This window comes from Bos grunniens, chromosome 28 (genome assembly GCF_055505025.1).
Source record: "Bos grunniens cultivar Pamir isolate PY7600 chromosome 28, Bosgru_T2T1.0, whole genome shotgun sequence".
Classification (NCBI taxonomy): domain Eukaryota; kingdom Metazoa; phylum Chordata; class Mammalia; order Artiodactyla; family Bovidae; genus Bos; species Bos grunniens.
The window spans coordinates 17054713-17077971 of NC_141192.1; the positions used below are offsets into that span (position 1 = coordinate 17054713).

General features: G+C 36.6%; 1 protein-coding gene across 10 annotated transcripts in view; it reads left to right on the forward strand.

The window, feature by feature from the left end:
* P4HA1 (prolyl 4-hydroxylase subunit alpha 1) overlaps positions 1-23259 on the forward strand; it is a 100307-nt gene that overhangs the window by 22461 nt on the left and 54587 nt on the right. For all 10 annotated transcript variants that reach the window (XR_015156834.1, XR_015156836.1, XR_015156831.1 and 7 more), the window contains 4 exons: positions 3125-3232; positions 4511-4607; positions 6082-6233; positions 9661-9798. Coding sequence is in view for 4 of the 10 variants with exons in the window: in XM_086382108.1 (XP_086238234.1) it covers positions 3157-3232; positions 4511-4607; positions 6082-6233; positions 9661-9798 (463 nt within the window). In the remaining 6 variants the exon portion in view is untranslated. The remainder of the gene's footprint in view (positions 1-3124; positions 3233-4510; positions 4608-6081; positions 6234-9660; positions 9799-23259) is intronic.

The window sequence follows — 23259 nt, forward strand, 5'->3', positions numbered from 1 at the left end:
CACTCTTAGTGTTGTAAATTCTGTGAAAATGAACAAATGTATAGTGATATGTATTCATCATTATGATATTACACAGTATTTTCACTGCCCTAAAAATCCTCTGTGCTCCGTTTGTTCATCCCCCCTCTTCTTCTGCCAACTACTAATCTTTTTATTCTCTTAATAGTTTCACCTCTTCCAGAATATTATATAGTTGGAATTATACAGTATATAGCCTTTTCAGATTAACTTCTTTCACTTAGTAATATTTTTAATTCCTCCATGTTTTTTAATGGCTTGATAGCTCATTTCTTTTTTAGCATTGAATAATATTCCATTGCCTAGATGTATCACAATTTATCTGTTCACCTTCTGAAGGACATCTTGGTTGCTTCCAAGTTTTGCCCATTATAAATAAAGTTGCTATAAATATCCATGTGCAGGCTTTTGTGAACATAAATTTTCAACTCCTTAGAGTAAATACTAAACATGATTGCTGGATCATATGGTAAGAGTGTATTTAATTTTTTAAGAAATTGCCAAACTGTTTTCCAAAGTGACTGTACCATTTTGCAATCCCACCAGCAATGAATGTTGTAGGATTGATGTTAATTTTCAAATCTCGTTTTCATTTGAATTTACAAGTAAGGAATATGTTCATTTTAAGTTTCTTGACATATAGCACTATCATCATTAAGTATTTTAAATTTAGTTGTTACATTTAATAGGCAAAAACTGGCTATCTTATTTCAACTTCTTGAGTCCTTGATTACTGATGAGTCAGTTTTTATTTCAGTGGGTTTCGTTAACTGTAGTTCCTCTTTTGTGGCTTTCTGGGTTCTTAACCCACTCATTGGGCTTCCCTGGTGGCTCAGATGGTAAAGAATCCGCCTGCAATGCAGGAAAACTGAGTTCAATCCCTGGGTTGGGAAGATCCTCTCGGTAAGGGAACAGCTACCCACTCCAGTATTCTGGCCTGGAGAATTCCATGGACAGAGGAGCCTGGTGGGCTACAGTCTATGGCGTCGCAAAGAGTTGGATGCGACTGAGTGGCTTTCATTTTCAGCCCACCTCTCTGCTGATGTCTTGGGTTTTTTATTGATTTGCAGGAGTTCCTTGAATGAGCTCTGTTTTCTTTAGTTTCCTAGTTTATAGTTTTTATAAAACAATATGTAAACCTGTTATTTTGTGTATTTTAATTCCATTTGGCTTTAGATTATCTTAAGTTTAAAAATTCTCTTTTCAGAGGTCCAGTAACTTTTGTTGTTTTGTTTTTTGTTATTATGACTTCTTTATTTCATCTAGAATAAAGAAATTTTCAAGCTTTTTTGGTAATTTCTGTAGGCCAGTGTTTCTTGATTCATTGTAAGGTTTAAGGACAATAAAAGAAGACAGAAACTTTAGTGACAAAATACATTTTAGCAATGAAAAAAATGATAACTTCTTATCTGACAGATCTAAACTTTCTCATCAGAGCTAATGTTTAGACAACATTTCTGGTTAGCCTTCTCTTGGTACAGCAAAAGCATTTGTATTTGCTGGAAATAACATTCATTTATGAAGAAATTATGGCAGAAATCTGTTTAAACAGTGAGAAAATTCTAGACTGTTCAGACAGCCCAGGATTTTGAAAAAACCTTGGGCTTTGGCAAGAGCCCAGGAGAGGAAGTGTCTGCATCTGCTACATTCTAGAAGCCTTCCCAAAGAGTCACTGTAAGGCAGCCAAGAGAACAGTGTATTTCACTACTGTGTGGTTCTGGAGGAAACTTAGGAGGACTTCCAGCATGTCAGTTTCTGTGATGATCTATTTTTATTGATTCAAGTTAGGAGGAAAATGGTATGTGTGTATGTGTATTGGGGTGTGTGTGTGAGAGAGAGAGAGAGATTGGGAGTTTTCTATTGTGGACAATGGTGTGTGTGTGTGTGTGGACAATGGTGTGTGTGTGTGTGTGTGTGGACAATGGTGTGTGTGTGTGTGTGTGTGTGTGTGTGTGTGTGAATGATAGGGAGTTTTCTAGTGTGGACTTGAACCTGTTGCTTTCGGTGAAGTCTCTTGGGGAGAGTCAGAGGTGCCTGCACAAAGAGGAATAGGGTGACAAGTGAGAATAAGCAATGGGTGTCTGTTATTGGTGTAAACAGTGTTACAGGGGTAACTTGTTTTCCTGTAAGGTAATAAAGAAGAACTTAAAAGTCCATGTTTATGTGGTAAAGAAGGAGCAAGAGAAGAGTGCTAACAGGGCCTTTGGGAAAGCAGGGTAAAATCTGCTGGTTAGTTGAAAATCTGCATCTGCCATGAAGAATCCATTCCAGAAAAGAAAGACAGAAGGGCTTTGCTGCCAGTTTTTTTTTTTTTTTTTTTTCCTGAATGCTAGAGCTATGTCCTGGGCTAAGGATTTTTTACGTAGAACACAGTAGAAAAAGCTCAACTTTGGGTCCTTTGAGAGAGATTACTAGCCTAAATCGACAGCTCGCTAACTTAAATACCACACTATTCACCTATTTAATGTTCATGATTGGTTGATTTTGAGTAGTTTTACAGTGTTCTTCAGCCATCAGTCCCCGCAGTATATTTTGGAACATATTCATCACCTCCAAACCTACAACTTTTAATTGAACTTATTTTAAAATCTAAAGCCATTGTAGGGAAAAGATGGACCAAGTTAGGAATTAAGGGAATTAATCAGAAAGCTCTGAAACATTTTGTCCCTTTAAATATATTCTAACATTTTAGAATGTATTTTGGTAGTATTTAAATTAAGTTACTCTAATAAAGTGGTATATTTTAATGGGAAATTCATGACTTAGGTCTAGATTGCAGAGTAAACTTAATGAAAAAGTATACTACCATCCAGTTGATCTAACTGTAGTAGTAACTAAAGAGAAAACAAACAGCATTTTTAAGCATACATTATCATGGTGATAGCAAACATGTATATTTTTCTTTTAACATGAAATATCAAGTGAGTACTGTTCTATGAAAAATAAGATAGTAGCTCTTACTAAGTTATTAAATCAGTTTGCTAGAATTAACAGTGTTCTGTGGGCAATCTTAAAGTCTGACTTACATTTTATTCATAGGAAAAATAGGTTAGGAACTTTTCCTATCCTTCCTTTGTTTTAAATAATGGCCATATTTCTCTTGTAGGTGTGTGAGCCTGTAAAATTAAACCTTTGAAGATGATCTGGTATATTTTAGTTGTAGGGATTCTACTTCCCCAGTCTTTGGCCCATCCAGGCTTTTTTACTTCTATTGGTAAGTCTTAATTATTTTGTTGTGTTTGTTTTTGTATTTAAAAATTTCCTTTTTTTCATATTTTTAAATCGGTAAAAACAAATACATTATATTCTCAGGGACTGAAACATTACTTCAGTCCCTACCCCTCTAAAAATCTTTCTTTTTTCCTTCATATTTAAATGTTTAATTTTTTCTGATTGCCAAAACTTAGTAAAGCATACAAAAGAAAATTCTCTGATAGAGTCTACCTGGCAAATCACTTAATATATATACTTAGTCTTTATTTTCCTATATGAATACTTTATATGTTTTAAAAGAGGTGTTTTCCTACATCCTGTTGACCAGTTTTACCCTTATGTGATTGTGGAGCTAAATAAAACACAAGCAAGTATATTTATGACACTTAATTTTGGAATGTAAAATGATGAGTTTTCTCATCCTATTGAGGCTTGCCTAGTGGCTCAGACCAGAGAAGGCAACGGCAACCCACACCCTTGCCTGGAAAATCCCATGGATGGAGGAGCCTAGTAGGCTGCAGTCCATGGGGTCGCTAGGAGTCGGACACAACTGAAGCGACTTAGCAACAGCAGCAGCAGTGGCTCAGACAGTAAAGAATCTGCCTGAAATGCAGACCTGGGTTTGATCCCTGAGTCAGCAAGATCCCCTGGAGAAGGGAATGGCTACCCACTCCAGTGTTCTTGCCTGGAGAATCCCATGGACAGAGAAGCCTGGTGGGTTACAGTCCATGTGGTCGCAAAGAGACACAATTGTGCAACTTTTTTCTCTCATCCCATTAGGAATAACTAAATATGGATATTTGAATTTCAGTTGTGAAGTTTTTAAGTTTAAAAGTTAAACTTTAAAAGTTTTAACTTTTTGTTAGTGTGATCTTTGTCAAATTGAATAAAAATTTAATCCTCAGTAGTCTCAAAATCCAAAAAAGATGAGGGGGGAGGTAGGGAAGAAGAAATGTTGATCCTTGGAAAGTAATGTTTTGAAATTAAAAAATAAATTCTTAGATGAATAATTTGTCGATATCCAAGCTTGCAGAATTAAGTAGCTTGAAAATTAGAATTGGACCACATGCCTAGAAAAGTTTGGGGCTTAATTTTTATTTATTTGGTTTTAAAAGAAAAAAAATGATGCTCTCTCCAAGATACCTGGTTCATGCCAGTTAAGTCCTTTCATTAAATGAAGCATTCGCAATCATTCTTAAATTATTTAGAAAACTTGTTTTGACGTATGGGTGGGTATGTATGGGTATTTGATAACTGTCTTCTCTTTTCTTCTTTCTAGGTCAGATGACTGATTTGATTCATACTGAAAAAGATCTGGTGACTTCCCTGAAAGACTATATAAAGGCAGAAGAGGACAAATTAGAACAAATAAAAAAGTAAGTCAAGTGTTTTACTTATTATGACTGACTCCACCTGGATGTTTTCTTCCTGGGTAAAACATTCTTTAAGTGAAAATGAAAGCCCTCTGTCAGTCTTAAAAGGCTGGATAAGGGCTAAAATAGGACCACAGAAAACAAAAGTTAGGCCCAATTAAAGACTTCATGTGGAAGACTATGGATTGAGATAAGAATGTAAATGGATACAGGTAATTGACAGTTGTTTTCTTTTTTTTAATAGTTGCTAATATCTTCTATCCTCCCTAATCAAGCAATTTTCCACTGCTATTTAGCCTTTAGTTTTATGGTTGCATTCTAGAGATTACAGTGGTAAGTATAGTATTATTTAATTGATAGGTTTTTCTTCAAATGCTAATTTATCTTTAATTGACTCAGGTTCATAGTTAATCCTGACCTGAGAGTTCCTAGCGTTTGTTTAATGAGTAGCTAAGTAGTCAGGTTATTTATTTATGTATTTATTTTTAAGGTTTCTTTCTTTCTTTCTGCTTGGGTGTGCAGGGTCTGCATTGCTCTGCTCAGGCTGTCTCTAGTTGCAGTGCCCGGGCTTCTTGTTGCGGTGGCTTCTCTTGTTGCGTACCTGGGCTCTAGGTGCATGGGCTTCAGCAGTTGTTCATGGGCCTAGTTACCACTACATGTAGGATCTTCCTGGTGTAGGGATGGAACCTGTATCCCCTGAGTTGGCAGGCAGATTCTCAACCACTGGACTATCAGGGAAGCCCCAGTTTTTCTGTTTTAAAATATAGTTTCTAAGTACTGAGTACAAAATTTTTCTGTAAGTGTGATTTAAATGAATATGTAACTGGATTTGGATTGGGATGATGTGTACTTTGTAATAATCAATTATTTGGACTTGTAGGGAAATAAATTTTTAGATTCTTACTGCTGCTGCTACTGCTGCTAAATTGCTTCAGTCATGTCCGACTCTGCGACCCCATAGATGGCAGCCCACCAGACTCCCCCATCCCTGGGATTCTCCAGGCAAGAACACTGGAGTGGGTTGCCATTTCCTTCTCCAGTGTATGAAAGTGAAAAGTGAAAGTGAAGTTGCTCATTTGTGTCCGACTCTTAGTGACCCCATGGACTGCAGCCTACCAGGCTCTTCCGCCCGTGGGAATTTCCAGGCAACAGTACTGGAGTGGGGTGCCATTGCCTTCTCTGAGATTCTTACTAGAGGGGTCCAATCAACTTTTACTAAGATATGTTACATTTACTGTAACCATTTGGGAGAAACATAAAACTAAAAAAGTCTTATATTTTAATTTTTCCAAATTAGATTTTATCTGTAAGAGAATCTTGCTTTTTTAAAAATCTTTATAATTTTGCTTAAAATATTTTTAGGTATAGTTTTAACTCAAAAACCTCTAATCTTTTTTGAGTGCTTTACTAAATTATGTTCTTCCTCATTAAGTGTGTATTTACTTTATGTATATTCCATTTGTGTCTTACATTTTAGATGGGCAGAGAAATTAGATCGGTTAACCAGCACAGCGACAAAAGATCCAGAAGGATTTGTTGGACACCCTGTAAATGCATTCAAATTAATGAAACGTCTGAACACTGAGTGGAGTGAGTTGGAGAATCTGGTCCTTAAGGATATGTCAGATGGTAAGTCAGATGGTAAAACTAACGAGCCAAAAAAAAAAAAAGCATTTTGGGTACTACCTGTAGAAATGCCAAAAGAAGTGATAAATTCAACTCAATTATTGCTGAAATGTGTTTGATTTGACTAGAGTTAGTTTAGCCTAGATCCTGAATTCTTGATTTAAAAAAAAATGAGTAAACACTGAAAACAAAGAAAAATAAAATTTTATTCTTAAAAAAGTAATTTCTACTCTTCATTTACTTAACACTGGTCCTTTTTACTTTGAAATACACTAAAGTGAATCAATTATTGGCATATAGCTTCATTTCTGAGGATAATCATTTGCATTTTAGGATTACCTTCAGATTTTAAAAATTTATGGCTAGTTCTTTATCTTCTAATCAATTATTAACATACTGGGAGTGGTACTGATAAGGGAAAACATTAGCTGTGTTTTTCCTAGTACTTTGAAGCTTAGGATTGTTTTGTTTAACATAAACTATAAATTTAAAAAGTGAGACTCCAAACAGTAATAATGAATGTCCTTCTCAATGAAATAGTAAAATTATAGTTGGAGTAATGAGATGTTTGAGATATTTAAGTAACATATACAGAAAACTAAGTCTGAAGTTTAAGGAAGTAAAGGTATTATTATGCTTAGTACATAGTATTTATTTGTTGAATGATTGAAGATGGCAAAAAAAGAAAAGAACTGAGCCAGCTGTGTAGGTGAAGTACTCCAAGGGTGCTTTCAAGTGTTTGTGAGCAGTAAACTAAGCTATTATGCATAGGACAGGAAAACCGTGCTAAGAAAAATTAAGGCAAGCACTTATAAATATTTTGACATGAGAAGGAAATACCTATGATCATTTGCTCTCTTATATAACACCATGAGAATATTTTTAAGGTCATATATATTCATATATATGCGTTTGTATACATATATACATATACACATGTTTATTTATTATTAAAAAAAAACCTCAAGTAACAACCTGTATGACCTAAGTGTTTTTAAAATAAGATAAGCCTCAAGACTTTGGTATTTTAATCTGTGGTAGTACCCCATAATGCCATAGTAGATAAGCATTTTCTCTTATTGGAGAGGATTTTAAGCAACTTCTAGGAGATTTTTTTTTTGAGGCATAAAAAACATTACAGTTCTCTGTAAAACTTGCTTGTAAAAATTGTGTGGATTTTGTGACTTAAAACTATAAAGAATATGCTTAATATGAACTTAGACCTCTTCAGCTAGTTGTTTATTTATACATTTCAATTAACATAAAAATACCTGGCCTTTTGATGATCAGAGTATGTACATAGTTGATTATAAGTAAATGAGCATGGAGGGAAGTCTCATACCTAACTTTGATCTGCAAATGATGACACATATATTATTCAAATTTTAAATCACTTTTTGTTTCTGTTGTATTGATTTATTAAGGGAGTATTTAGCATCCATTTTCCTTCGGAGTTATATGTATGTACTTGTGCTTAGTAGCCCAGTTGTGTCCAACTCTTTACAACCCTTTGGACTGTAGCCTGCCAGGCTCCTCTGTTCATGGGATTTTTTCCCTTAATATATATATTTTATTGAAGTATATATTTTTCCCTTAATATATATATTTATTGAAGTATATATATATTCCCTTAATATATATATATATATTGAAGTGTTTCAGGTACACAGCAAGGTGATTCATTTATATATATGCATATGTTATTTTTGAAATTATTGTCCATTATAGATTTTTACAAGATATTGACTATAGTTCCTTGTTTTGTACAGTAAACCTTTGTTGCTTGTTGTATGTCTGTATTTTTTAATTAAAAATTTAGCATTTTATTCATAGTAAGTAAAAAAAAGTGTAATCAAAATGTCATACATTTTTTAATTAGGCAAAATTTCATAAGTTTTCTAAAATATATATATTATACATATATATGTATACAAAAACTTGACTACTATGCTTGATAAAGCCTTGAGAACATCAAAAAAAAAAAAGAGATGGGGAAATTGGAAAACATAAACTAAGTGAAATGGGAGCACTGAATATAAAATAGAAAAAGTGAAACAAACTAAATAAAAGATCATCATGTAGGTCCATGGGATGTTTTTTAGGCAAAAATACTGGAGGAGTTGCCATTTTCCTCCTCCAGGGGATCTTGCTGATCAGGGATCAAATCTCCTGTGTCTCCTCCTCTGAAGGCAAATTCTTAACCTGCTGAGCCATCAGGGAAGCCCTAGGAGTTACATAGTTACCAGTAATTTCTGAATTTGATTTTTGCTATATTTTATGTAAAACATTTAAAAATTAATATTAGGATTTATGTAGAGCAAACCTTGATTGATGAACACTATATTTGATAATTAAATAGATCTAAATATATTTTAATAAATGAGCTTACCCAATACTCTGAAATAAGTAATTATTTCTTCCTTCTCCTTAAAGAATTCCACCAAACTTTATATATTTACACACCTATGTGATATGTGGCACAAGGAAGAAGAAAATAGAACTTTAAAAGCATACATTTTATCTGAAAATATAATTTGTTGCCAGTGAATTTGGTTTTCAAGTATTTAAATCTGTTTGCTTTTCAAGCTGCAAGCTTAGCAGAGGCTGTACTGTGTAACTAAAACCTATTCAGATAGATATAATTTATGCAGTGACCTCAGATTACATAAGCAACATTAAAAATGGTTTGGGAAGATATAACAAATTAGAGGTGTATCAAGTCTCATTCAGTGTATTTAATTTTTTCTTGTTACACATGATATAGTGGAAAATTATAATAATATAGATTAAAAAAATCTTTATAAGACTTGTGTTAGAAATTAAAAGTCTGTGAGGGTCTAGAGTCTTTTTTCTTCCAATTATATTGAGATATAATTGACATATGGTACTGTAGAAGTTTAAAGTGTACGGTACAATGATTTTACTTACACACATTGGGGAATGATTATCATAGTTAGTGAACATTCATCATCCCATGTAGTTACAAAATTTAAAAACTAGAAAAAATGTTTTTCCTTGTAATGAGAACTCTTAGGATGTACTCTTTTTTATGTAGATGTTAATTATATTTATCGTGTTGTACATTACATCCTCTGTACTTATTTATCTTATACCTGAATCTTTGTGCCTTTTGCCTGCCTTCCTCCAAATCCCTTATACCCCTACCACCTGCCTCTGATAACCACAAACCTGATCTCTTTTTGAGATCATGAGTTTGTTTTTGAAATATAACTGACCTACAATACTATGTTAGTTCCTGTTATACAACATATTGATCCTATATTTCTGTGTATTTCAAAATGATCACCATGAGAAGTCCAGGTATGAAATGTCATCACGGTACAAATATATTACATAGTTATCAACTATATTCCCTACATTGTACATTTCAAACTTGTGTCTAAATCTTTTTTTGCTCCTCTATTTTAAGGTTTTATCTCTAACCTAACCATTCAGAGACAGTACTTCCCTAATGATGAAGATCAGGTTGGGGCAGCCAAAGCTCTGTTGCGTCTACAGGACACCTACAATTTGGATACAGATACCATCTCAAAGGGTGATCTTCCAGGTAAGGATTCTTGTAGCCTATGAAAAAACCCATCTCCTGGCTTCTCTGTTCAGTCCATTAGGACAATATTGATATAAGAAGACTTCAGTTATTTAAAAATTTTTAACACTAATTTGTTTCATATCCTTTGGGTCAAAACAACCTTTTCTCTAGTTCTTAATAGTTGTGGATAAGCTGCTAGCTTGTTACTGTGAAAGCCTGTGATTTTAGGGACTAACTTAAGCAATTTTAACATGAAAGAGAAACTATTTTTCCAAATGTCTTTCTTTATAATACCAATGTTTGTATGTAAAGTTATAAGGGAATTGATAAAGTTTGTATGTTCACTATTTTAAAACCAAGATATGTGGAGTATGTGCTGATTTTTAGTATTCTATAGTATGAAACATCCTGCTTTCTGACTTCTTTTTCGCAAAACACTTTTTAAAATACTTTTATTTATTTTTGGCTGTGCTGGGTGTTTGTTGCTTCATGTGGGATTTCTGTAGTTGCAGAGAGTGGGAGCTACTCCAGTTGCGGTATGCTAGCTTCTCATTGCAGTGGCTTCTCTTGTTGCAGAGCACAGGCTCTAGAGCACTCAGGCTTGAGTAGTTATGGAGAATGGAATCAGTAGTTGTGGCTTTCAGGCTCTAGAGTGTGGGCTCAGTATTTGGCACACACGTTTATTATAGTATCCCTCATGGCATGTGGGATCCTCCTGGACCAGGGATTTAACTGGTGTCCGTGCATTGCAAGGTGGCCTGTCAACCACTGGACCACCAGGGAAGCCCCCAAACCCTCTTTTTTTAAGTTACAGCTGATTTCATGGTAATCCATTTACATTTTTTATTGTGAAAAGAACATAAAAACAAAATTTACCATGTTAACCAATTTTAAATGTGTAGTTTATGGCATTAGGTGCGTTTGCATTTTTATGCAACCATTATTGCCATCCATCTGCATAGCTTTTTTCATCTTTTGAAACCAAAGCTCTGCAGTCATTAAACAATAACTCCCCAACCCCCACTTTCCCAGCCCCAAGCAACTGTCATTCTACTTTTTGTCTCTGATTTTGACTACTCTGAGTCCGTCATGTAAGTAGAATCATATAGTGTTTGCCTTTTTGTGACTGGCTTATTTCACTTAGGATGATGTCCTTCAAGGGTCATCCATGTTGTTGTATATGTTGAAACTTCCTTCATTTCTAAGGCTCAATAATATTCCATTGTATGTATCCATATTTTGTTATGCATTCATCTGTCCATGGACACTTGGGCTGCTTCCACATGTCAGCTGTTGTGAATAATGCTGCTGTGAACAAGGGTGTGCAAATAGCTCTTCAAGACACTGCCTTTCATTCTTGAGTATATACCCAGAAGTGGAATTGCTGGATCAGATGGTAATTCTATTTTTAATTTTTGAGAAGACACCATTTTACATTCCCACCAACAGTGCACAAGGGTTCCAGTTTCTCTAGACCATTGCCTACACTGGTTATTTTCTTTTTTTAAATTATTTATTTGTTTACACAAATTTCATATAAACAGAAAAGTATAGAGAATAGCATTCATGAACCTGCCACCTAGGATTCATATTAATATTGTACCTTATTTGCCACATAATTATGTATGTATTTATTTATGTTTAATTGGAGGATAATTACTTTACAATTGGAGAAGGAAATGGCAACCCACTCCAATATTCTTGCCTGGAGAATCCCCATGAACAGAGGGGTCTGACGGGCTACAGTCCATGGGGTCTCAAAGAGTCGAACACGGCTGAGCGACTAAGCACAATTACTTTACAATACTGTGATGGTTTTTGCCATATATCAGTATGAATTGGCCATGGGTACACATGTCCCCTCCCTTTTGATAGCCTCTCCCTCCTACCTTCCACCCCGTGCATCTAGGTTTTCACAGAGCACTGGCTTTGGGTTCCCTGCGTCAAATATCAGACTCCCACTGGCTATCTGTTTTACATATGGAAATGTATATGTTTCAAGGCTATTCTCTCAAATCATCCCACCCTCTCCTTCCCGTACTGTGTCCAAAAGTCTGTTCTTTATGTCTGTGTCTCCTCAGATGCCCTGCACATAGGATCATTGGTACTAACTTGTTAATATACAATATTTGTCTTTCTTATTTACTTCATTCTGTATAATAGGCTCTGTGTTTATTCATCTCATTAGAACTGACTCAAATGCATTCCTTTTTATAGCTGAGGAATATTCCATTGTGTATAGGTACCAGTTTCCTTATCCATTCATCTGTCTATGGACATATGGGTTGCTTCCACGTCCAGTTCAGTTTAGTTGTTCGGTCATGTCTGACTCTTTGCAACGCTATGGATTGCAGCACACCAAGCTTCCCTGTCCATCCCCAAATCCCAGAGCTTGCTCAAACTTATGTCCACTGAGTCAGTGATGCCATCCAACCATCTCATCCTTTGTTGTCCCCTTCTCCTCCCGCCTTCAATCTTACCCAGCATCAGGGTCTTTTCCAGTGAGTCAGCTCTTTGCATCAGGTGGCCAAAGTATTGGAGTTTCAGCTTCAGCATCAGTCCTTCCAATGAATATTCAGGATTGATTTCCTTTAGGATTGACTGGTTTGATCTTGCAATCCAAGGGACTCAACCAGAGTCTTCTCCAATACCACAGTACAAAAGCATCAATTCTTCAGCACTCAGCTTTCTTTATAGTCCAACTCTTACATCCATACATGACTACTGGAAAAATCATAGTTTAGACTAGATGGACCTTTGTCGGCAAAGTAATGTCTCTGCTTTTTAATATGTTGTCTAAGTTGGTCATAGCTTTTCTTCCAGGGAGCAAGCGTCTTTTAATTTCATGGCTGCAGTCACCATCTGCAGTGATTTTGGAGCCCCCCAAAATAGTCTCTCACTGTTTGGATTGTTTCCCCATCTATTTGCCATTAAGTGATGGAACCAGATGCCATGATCTTAGTTTTTTGAATGTTGAGTTTTAAGCCAACATTTTCACTCTCCTTTTTCAGTTTCAAGAGGCTCTTTAGTTCTTCTTCACTTTCTGTCATAAGGGTGGTGTCATCTGCATATCTGAGGTTATTGATATTTCTCCCGGAAATCTTGATTCCAGCTGGTGCTTCATCCAGCCCAGCATTTCGCATGATATACTCTGCATGTAAGTTAAATAAGCAGGGTGGACAAGAAACAGCTTTGACATACTCCTTGCCTGACTTGGAACCAGTCCGTTGTTTGATGTCCGGTTTTAACTGTTGTTTCTTGACCTGCATAAGATTTCTCAGGAGGCATGTCAGGTGGTCTGGTATTCTCATATTTCCACAGTATGTTGTGATCCACACAGTCAAAGGTTTTGGCATAGTCAATAAAGTAGATGTTTTTCTGGATCTTTCTTGCCTTTTTGATGATCCAACAGATGTTGGCAATGTTCCTCTGCCTTTTCTAAAACCAGCTTGAACATCTGGAAGTTCACGGTTCACGTACTGTTGAAGCCTGGCTTGGAGAATTTTGAGCATTACTTTGCTAGCATGTGAGATGAGTGCAATTGTGCAGTAGTTTGAGCATTCTTTGACATTGCCTTTCTTTGGGATTGGGATGAAAACTGACCTTTTCCAGTCCTGTGGCCACTGCTGAGTTTTCCAAATTTGCTGGCATATTGAGGGCAGCACTTTTACAGCATCATCTTTTAGGATTTGAAATAACTCAACTGTGATTCCGTCACCTCCACTAGCTTTGATCATAATGATGCTTCCTAAGGCCCACTTGACTTCGCATTCCAGGATGTCTGGCTCTAGGTGGGTGATCACACCATCGTGGTTATCTGGGTCATTAAGATCTTTTTTGTATACTTCTTCTGTGTATTCTTGCCACCTCTTCTTAATATCTTCTGTTTCTGTTAGGTCCATACCATTTCTGTCGAGCCCATCTTTGCATGAAATGTTCCCTTGGTATCTCTAATTTTCTTAGAGTCTTTTCCATTCTATTGTTTTTCTCTATTTCTTTGCATTGATCACTGAGGAAGGCTTTCTTATCTCTCCTTGCTGTTCCTTGGAACTTTGCATTCAGATGGGTATATCTTTCCTTTTCTCCTTTGTCTTTCACTTCTCTTCTTTTCTCAGCTATTTGTAAGACCTCCTCAGACAACCATTTTGCCTTTTTGTATTTCTTTTTCTTGGGGATGGTCTTGATCAGTGCCTCCTGTACAATGTCACAAACCTCCATCCATAGTTCTTAAGGCACTCTGTCTATTAGATCTAATCCCTTGAATCTATTTGTCACTTCCACTGTATAATTGTAAGGGATTTGATTTAGGTCATACCTGAATGGCCTAGTGGTTTTCCCTACTTTCTTCAATTTAAGTCTGAACTTGGCAATAAGGGGTTCATGGTCTGAGCCACACTCAGCTCCTTGTCTTGTTTTTCTGACTGTATAGAGTTTCTCCACCTTTGGCTGCAAAGAATATAATCAGTCTGATGTCAGTATTGACCATCTGGTGATGTCCATGTGTAGAGTCGTCTCTTGTGTTGTTGGAAGAGGGTGTTTGCTATGACCAGTGTGTTCTCTTGGCAGAACTCTATTAGCCTTTGCCCTGCTTCTTTTTGGATTCCCAAGGCCAAATTTGCCTTGTTACTCCTGGTATCTCTTGACTTCCTACTTTTGCATTCCAGTCCCCTATGATGCAAAGGACATCTTTTTTTTGGTGTTAGTTCTAGAAATTAAAAGACGCTTACTCCTTGGAAGGAAAGTTATGACTAACCTAGATAGCATGTTCAAAAGCAGATACATTACTTTGCCAACAAAGGTTCATCTAGTCAAGGCTATGGTCCTGTGGTCATGTATGGATGTGAGGTCATGTATGGACTGTGAAGAAGGCTGAGCACCGAAGAATTGATGCTTTTGAACTGTGGTGTTGGAGAAGACTCTTGAGAGTCCTTTGGACTGCAAGGAGATCCAACCAGTCCATCCTGAAGGAGATCAGCCCTGGGATTTCTTTGGAAGGAATGATGTTAAAGCTGAAACTCCAGTACTTTGGCCACCTCATGCGAAGAGTTGACTCATTGGAAAAGACTCTGATGCTGGGAGGGATTGTGGGCAGGAGGAGAAGGGGACGACAGAGGATGAGATGGCTGGATGACATCACTGACTCGATGGACATGAGTCTGGGTGAACTCCGGGAGTTGGTGATGGACAGGGAGGCCTTGCGTGCTGCAGTTCATGGGGTTGCAAAGAGTCGGACACAACTGAGCAACTGAACTCAATTGAACTAGAGTTCTTGTAGGTCTTCATAGAACCGTTCAGCTTCTTCAGCATTACTTTTCGGGGAATAGACTTGGATTATTGTGATATTGAATAGTTTGCCTTGGAAACAAACGGGGATCATTCTGTTGTTTTTGAAGTTGCACCCAAGTACTGCATTTTGGACTCTTTTTTGACTATGATGGCTACTCCGTTTCTTCTAAGGGATTCTTGCCCACAGTAGTAGATATAATGGTCATCTGAGTTAAATTCACCCATTCCAGTCCATTTTAGTTCACTGATTCCTAAAATGCCAGCATTGACTCTTGCCATCTCCTGTTTGACCACTTCCAATTTGCCTTGATTCATGCACCTAATATTCCAGGTTCCCATGCAGTATTGTTCTTTACAGCATCAGACTTAACTTCCATCACCAGTCCCATCCACAACTGGGTGTTGTTTTGCTTTGGCTCTGTGTCTTCGTTCTCTCTGGGGCTATTTCTCACTGATCTCCAATAGCATATTGGGCACCTACCAACCTGGGGAGTTCATCTTTCAGTGTCCTATCTTTCTGTGTATATCCATGTCATCTTTCAGTGTCACGCCCATGTCCTAGCTATTGTAAACGGTGCTGCAGTGACACGGGGGTACATGTGTCCTTTTTAGTTATGGTTTCCTTCGGAGAAGGCAATGGCGCCCCACTCCAGTATTCTTGCCTGGAAAATCCCGTGGACGGAGGAGCCTGGTAGGCTGCAGTCCATGGGGTCGCTACAGTCGGACACGACTGAGCGACTTCACTTTCACTTTTCGCTTTCATGCACTGGAGAAGGAAATGGCAACCCACTCCAGTGTTCTTGCCTGGAGAATCCCAGGGACGGGGGAGCCTGGTGGGCTGCCGTCTATGGGGTCACACAGAGTCGGTCACGACTGAAGTGACGTCGTCGTCGTCGTCGTAGTAGTAGTGTAAATGCCCAGTAATGGGATTGCTGGGTCATATGTTAGTGTTTTCCTGGTTTTTAAAGGAATCTCCGTACTGTTCTCCAAGTGGTTATATCAATTTGTATTCCCACCAGGAGTATAAGAGGGTTCCATTTTCTCCACATCAAACAGCATTTATTGTTTGTAGGTGTTTTGATGGCCATTCTGACCAGTGAGAGGTGATACCTCATTATAATTTTAATTTGCATTCCTCTAATGATGAGCAGTGTTGAGCATGTTTCATGTATTTATTAGTCATCTTTATGTCTTCTTTGGAGAAATGTCTGTTTAGGTCTTCTGCCTACTTTTTGATTGGGTGGTTTGTTTTTCTGGTATTGAGCTGCATGAGCTACTTGTATATTTTGGAGATTAAATCTTTGTCAGTCATTAAGTTTGCTGTTATTTTCTCCCATTCTGAGGGTGTGTTGTCTTTTCACCTTGCTTATAATTTCCTTTGTTGTGCAAAATTTTAAATTTTAATTCGGTCCCAATTGTTTATGTTTGTTTTTATTTCATTTCCTCTAGGAGGTGGGTCATAGAGGATCTTGCTGTGATTTATGTTAGAGTGTGCTCTGCCTATGTTTTCCTCTAAGATTTTTATAGTTTCTGGTCTTACATTTAGGTCTTTGATCTATTTTGAGTTTATTTTTGTGTATGGAGTTAGGAAGTGTTCTAATTTCATTTTATTAGTAATGTAGTTGACCAGTTTTCCCAGAACCACTTGTTGAAGAGACTGTTTTCTCCATTGTATATTTTTGTCTCCATTGTATATTTTTGCCTCCTTTGTCAAAGATAAGGCCCACTGGGGCATGGATTTATCTCCAGGCTTTATATCTTGTTCCATTGGTCTGTATTTCTGTTTTTGTGCCAGTACCATACTGTCTTGATGACTGTAGCTTTGTAGTATATATAAAGTCAGGAAGGTTGATTCCTGCAGTTCCATTCTTCTTTCTCAAGTTTACTTTGGCTGTTCAGGGTTGCTTGTGTTTCCACACAAATTGTGAAATTATTTGTTCTAGTTCTGTGAAAAATACCATTGGTAGTTTGATAGGGATTGCATTGAATCTATAGATTGCTTTGGGTCATATAGTCACTTACACTATATCGATTCTTTCAATCTAAGAACATTGTATATCTCTCCATCTTTTTTGTCATCTTTGATTTCTTTCATCAGTGTCTTATAGTTTTATGCATACAGATCTTTTGTCTCTTTAGGTAAATTTATTCCTAAGTATTTTATTCTTTTTATTGCAATGGTGAGTGGGATTGTTTCCTTGATTTCTCTTTCTAATTTTTCATTATTAATATATTGGGATTCCAGGGATTTCTACATATTAATTTTATATCCTGTGACTTTACTATATTCATTGATTAGCTCGAATAGTTTTCTGATGGCATCTTTAGGGTTTTCTATGTAGAGAATCATGTCATCTGTAAACAGTGGGAGTTTTACTTCTTTTTTTCCAATCTGGATTCCTTTTATTTTTCTTCTCTGATTGCTGTGGCTAGGACTTCCAAAACTATGTTGAATAATAGTAGTGAAAGTGGGTATCCTTGTCTTGTTCCTGATTTTAGAAGAAATGCTTTCAGTTTTTCACCATTGGGGATATTTGCTGTGGGTTTGTTGTATATGGGCTTTATTATGTTGAGTTATCTTCCTTCTGGTGTTGAATTTTGTCAGTCTTTCTCTGCATCTATTGAAATGATCATATGATTTTTGTCTTTCAATTTGTTAATATGGTATATCACATTTATTTGCATATTGAAGAATATTTGCATCCCTGGGATAAAGCTAACTTATTCATGATGTATGATCTTTTAAGAGTATTATTGTATTCTGTTCACTAGAATTTTGTTGAGGACTTCTGCATCCATGTTCATCAGTGATTTTGGCCTGTAATTTTCTTTTCTTGTGACATCTTTGTCTGGTTTTGGTGTCAGGGTGATGGTGGCCTTACAGAATGAATTTGGGAGTTTTCCTTCCTCTGCATTTTTCTGGAAGAGTTTGAGCAGGATAAGTGTTAGCTCTTCTCTAAACTTTTGGTAGAATTCACCTATGAAGCCATCTGGCCTTGGGCTTTTGTTTGTTGGAGATTTTTTATTTCAGTTTTGAGTTCCATGCTTGTGATTGATCTGTCCGTGTTTTATTTCTTCCTGGTTCAGGTTTGGAAGGTTCTACTTTTCTAAGAATTTGTCTATTACTTCCACGTTGTCCATTTATTGGCATATAGTTGCTCATAGTAGTCTCTTAGGATCCTTTGTATTTCTGTGTTGTCTGTTGTAACTTCTCCTTTTTCATTTCTGATTTTATTGATATGAGTTTTGATTTTTAATCCCTTTTTTTCTTGATGAGTCTGGTTAACGGTTTGTCAATTTTATCTGCTTAAAGGACCAGCTTTGCTATAGTCTTTCATTTCTTTTGCACTTATTTCTTCTCTGATCTTTATGATTTCTTTCCTTTACTAACTTTGGGTTGGTTTTTTGTTGTTGTTCTTTTTCTAGTTGCTTTAGGTGTAAGTTTAGGTTGTGTGTTTGATGTCTCTTGTTTCTTGAGGTAGACTTATATTGCTGTAAACTTCCCTCTTCACGCTGCTTTTACGGCATCCCATAGATTTTGAGTTGTCATGGTTTCATTGTCATTTGTTTTTAGGCATATTTTGATTTCCTTTTTGATTTCTTTAGTTATCTCATGGTTATTCAGAAGCGTATTGTTTAGCAACCATGTGTTTGTGTTTTGTAGCGTTTCCTATAGTTGATATCTGGATGGCATCACAGACTCGATGGACATGAGTCTGAGTGAACTCTGGGAGTTGGTGATGGACAGGGAGGCCTGGCATGCTGCGATTCAGGGGGTCGCAAAGAGTTGGACACGGCTGAGCGACTTAAATGAACTGAACTGAACTGATAGTTGATATCTAATCTTACAGTGTTATGATCAGAAAAGATGCTTGAAATGATTTCAATTTTAAATAAATTTACCAAGGCTTGATTTGAGGCCCAGAATGTGGTCTGTCCTGGAGAATGTTCCACATGCACTTGGGAAAATAGTGAAATCTATTGTTTTTGGATGAAATGCGCTGTAGATATCATTTAGGTCCAATGGGTACAATGTATCATTTAAAACCTGTGTTTACTTATTAATTTTTTGTCTGGATGATCTTTTCATTGGTGTGAGTGGGATATTAAAATCCCCCACTATTATTGTGTTACTATTTGTTAGCATTTGCCTTATGTATTGAGGTGCTCCTGTGTTGAGTGCATATGTGTTTATAATCATTATGTCTTCTTGAATTAATCCCCTGATCATTATGTAGTGTCCTTCTTTGTCCCTTCTAACGTTCTTTATTTTAAAGTCCATTTTGTCTGATATGAGCATTGCTATTACCTCTTTCTTTTGGTCTCTGTTTGCATGGAATATCTTTTTCCAGTCCCTCACTTTCAGTTTGTTCATGTCCCTAGGTTTGAGGTGGATCTCTAGTAGACAGTGTATATAGGGGTCTTGTTTTGGTATACATTCAGCCCATCTGTGTCTTTTGGGTGGAGCATTTAGCTCATTTACATTCAGGGTGACTATTGATGAGTATGATCCTGTTACCATTTACTTATTGTTTTGGATTTGTTTTTATAGGCCTTTTCTGTGTTTCTTGTCTAGAGAAGTTCCTTTAGCATTTGTTGAAGGGCTGGTTTGGTGGTGCTGAATTCTCTTAGCTTTTGCTTATCTGTAAAGCTTTTGATTTCTCCTTTGAATGAGATTCTTACTGGATGGATAGACTAATCTCAGTTGTAGGTTTTTGCTTTTTATCACTTTAAGTATATCCTGCTATTCTGTTCTGGCCTGTATGAAAGTGAAAATCACTCAGTCATGTCCAGCTCTTTGTGACCCCATGGACTATACAGTCCATGGAATTCTTCAGGCCAGAATACTGGAGTAGGTAAACTTTCCTTTGTCCAAGGAATTGTCCCAATCCAGAGATTGAACCCAGGTCTCCTGCAGTGAATGCAGATTTTTTACCAGCTGAATCACAAGGGAAAGCCAGGAATACTGGAGTGGGTAGCCTATCCCTTCTCCAGGGGATCTTCCTGACCCAGGAATTGAACCAGGATCTCTTGCATTGCAGGTGGATTCTTTACCAATAGTTTGTTTAAAGATCAGCTGGTAGCCTTATGGGGATCCCCTGGTATGTTACTGTTGCTTTTCCCTTTCTGCTTTTAATATTTGTTCTTTGTGTTTAATTGTTGTTAGTTTGATTAACATGTGTCTTGTTGTGTTTCTCCTTGGGTTTGTCTTGTATGGGACTCTCTGGGCTTCCTGGTCTTGGGTGGCTATTTCGTTCCCTATTTCTTTTTTTTTTTTGATAGTAGCCAACCTAGTGCATGTGAGGTGGTATCTCACTGCAGTTTTGCATTTCCCTAATCACTGATGTTGAGCATCTTTTCATGTACTTATTAGCAGCCATCTGTATGTCTTTGAAGAAGTATCTGTTCAAGTCCTTTGCCTATTATTTAATTGGGTTACTCATTTTTTTGTTGTTGAGTTTTAGAGATTCTCTATATATAATGCCTTATGAGATACATGATTTGCAAATATTTTCTCCTGTTCTGTGGGTTGCCTTTTTACTCCACTGATAACTGTATTTTGTATCCAAATTTTTAAATTTTTACGAAGTCCAGTTTTTTTTTTTTCTTCTGTTGCCTGTGCCTTTAGGGTCGTATACAAGAAATCATTGCCCAATCCAGTGTTATGAAGCTTTTGTCCTATGGTTTCTTTTAAAAGTTTTACTGTTTTAGATCTTATATTTAGGTCCTTGATTTATTTAGAGTTAATTTTTACATGTGGTATTTGGTAAGGGTTCAGCTTCATTCTTTGCATGTAAATATTTGGTTTTCCTGGCACCGTTTGTTGAAAAGATCGTCATTTTCCCATTGAATGGTCTTGCCATGCTTGTCAGAAATCATTTGACAATATATACAAGGGTTTATTTCTGGCTCTCTATTGCATTGGTCTCTAAGTCTGTTTTTATGCTGGTCTATAAATTGTTTTTTTACACACTACTTTATTATTGTAGCTTTGTATTAAGTTTTGAAATCAGGAAATATGAGTTTTCCAGTTTTGTTCTTTTATAGGATTGCTTTGACTATTCTGGGTTCCTTGAGATTCTGTATGAATTCTATGATGGAGTTTTCTATTTCTATTTCTGTCTTTTGCATTGAAACTGCAGGTCACTTTGGGTAGTACTGACATTTTAATAATGTTGTCTTCCAATCCATGAACATGGCATGTGTTTTTCATTTATTTATGTTGTCTTTCAGTAGCTTTTTGTAGTTTTCACTGTATGTCTTTCACCTCCTTGGTTAAGTTAATTCCTAAGTACTTTATGCTTAGATTTGTTTTTGTAATTTTTTATATTGCTCATTATTGGTACATAGAAATGCAACTTATTTTTGTGTGTTGTCTTTACATCCTGCAACTTGGCTGAATTAATTTACTAGTTCTAACAAGTGTTTTTGCAGGAGGATTCTTAGGATTTTCTAGTATAAGATAATGTTATCTGTGGGGAGTGTCCTGGTCGTCCAGGGGCTAGGACTCTGAGCTTTCACAGATAAGGGCGCAGGTTCAATCCCTGGTTGGGGAACTAAAATCCCACCAACTGTGTGGTGTGGCAAAAACAAAAAACTGTTATCTGCAGATAGAGATCAGTTTACTTCTTCCTTTCCAGTTTGGGTACCTTTAAGCTTGTTCTTGCCTATTTGCTCTGGCTACAACTTCAAGTACTAAGTTGAATACAGTGGCAAAAGTGGGCATCCTTGTTCTCATTCTCAAAGGAGAAGCTTTCAGTCTTTTACCATTGAGTGGGTTTTTCAAATATATCTTTTATTATGTTAAAGTATTGATAAACTTCTAGTTTGTTGAGTGGTTTTTTTTCCATTATGAAAGAATACTGAATTTTGTCAGTTGCTCTTTTTTGGATCAGTTGAGATGATCATATGTATGTTTTTTCCCCTTTATTCCATTAATGTGGTGTGTATATTGATCAGTATTCATATGTTGAAATATCCTTGCATTACAGGAGTAAGTTCCACTTGGTCATGGTGTGTAACCATGTAATCATGGTGTATAATCATATGCTGCTGGATTCTGTTTGCTAGCATTTTTTAAAAAATATTTATTTATTTGGCTTTGCTAGATCTGAGTTGCAGCACATGGGCTCTTTAGTTGTGGCATGGGATCTAGTTCCCTGACCAGGGGTTGAATCTGGGACTCCTGCATTAGAGGGGCAGAGTTGTAACCAGTGTACCATCAGGGAAGTCCCTGTTTATTAGTATTTTGTTGAAAATTTTTGCATCAGTGTTCATAAGTGATGTTGGTCTGTAGTTTTCTTGTAGTGTCTTTTTCTGGCTTTGGTATGAGGATGATTCTGGCCTCATAGAATGAGATAAGTGTTCTTTCCTGTCTTTTTGAAAAGTTTGAGAAGGATTGGTATTAGTTTTTTTTTTTTTTTAGTGTTTGATAGAATTCTCCAGTGAAGCTAATAGTCTTCCAATCCATGAACATGGCACATGTTTTCCATTTATTTGTGTTAATAACAGAGCTTTTCTTTTGTCAGAATACTGTTGATAACTGATTCAGTTTCCTTACTCAGTTCAGTCACTCAGTCGTGTCTGACTCTTTGAGACCCCATGAACTGCAGCACGCCAGGCCTCCCTGTCCATCACCAACTGCCGGAGTCTACCCAAACCCATGTCCATTGAGTCGGTGATGCCATCCAACCATCTCATCCTCTCTCGTCCCCTTCTCCTCCTGCCCTCAGTCTTTCCCAGCATCAGGGTCTTTTCAAATGAGTCAGCTCTTCACATCAGCAGTTTCGTTGCTAGTTAAAGGTCTATTCAGATTTTCTATTTTTTTCTTAGTCTTTGTAGGTTTTGTGTTTTTAGGAATTTGTCCATTTTATCTAGGTTATTCAGTTTGGTGTACAATTTTTCATAGAATTCTTATAATCCTTTGTTTTTCTATAGAATCAGTAGAAGTATCCCCACTTTCATTTCTAATTTTAGTTATTTGGCTTTTTTCCTTGATCCATGTAGCTAAAAGATTGTCAGTTTTATTGACAAAATTCTTTTCAGAGAACCAACTTTTGGTTTCATTAATTTTATCTGTTATTTTCCATTCTGTGCTTCAATATTTCCTTTCTTCTGCTAGCTTTGGGTTGTTTGTTCTTGTTTTTCTAGTTTCTTAAGTTGTAAAATTAGGTTGTTGATTTGAGATCTTGT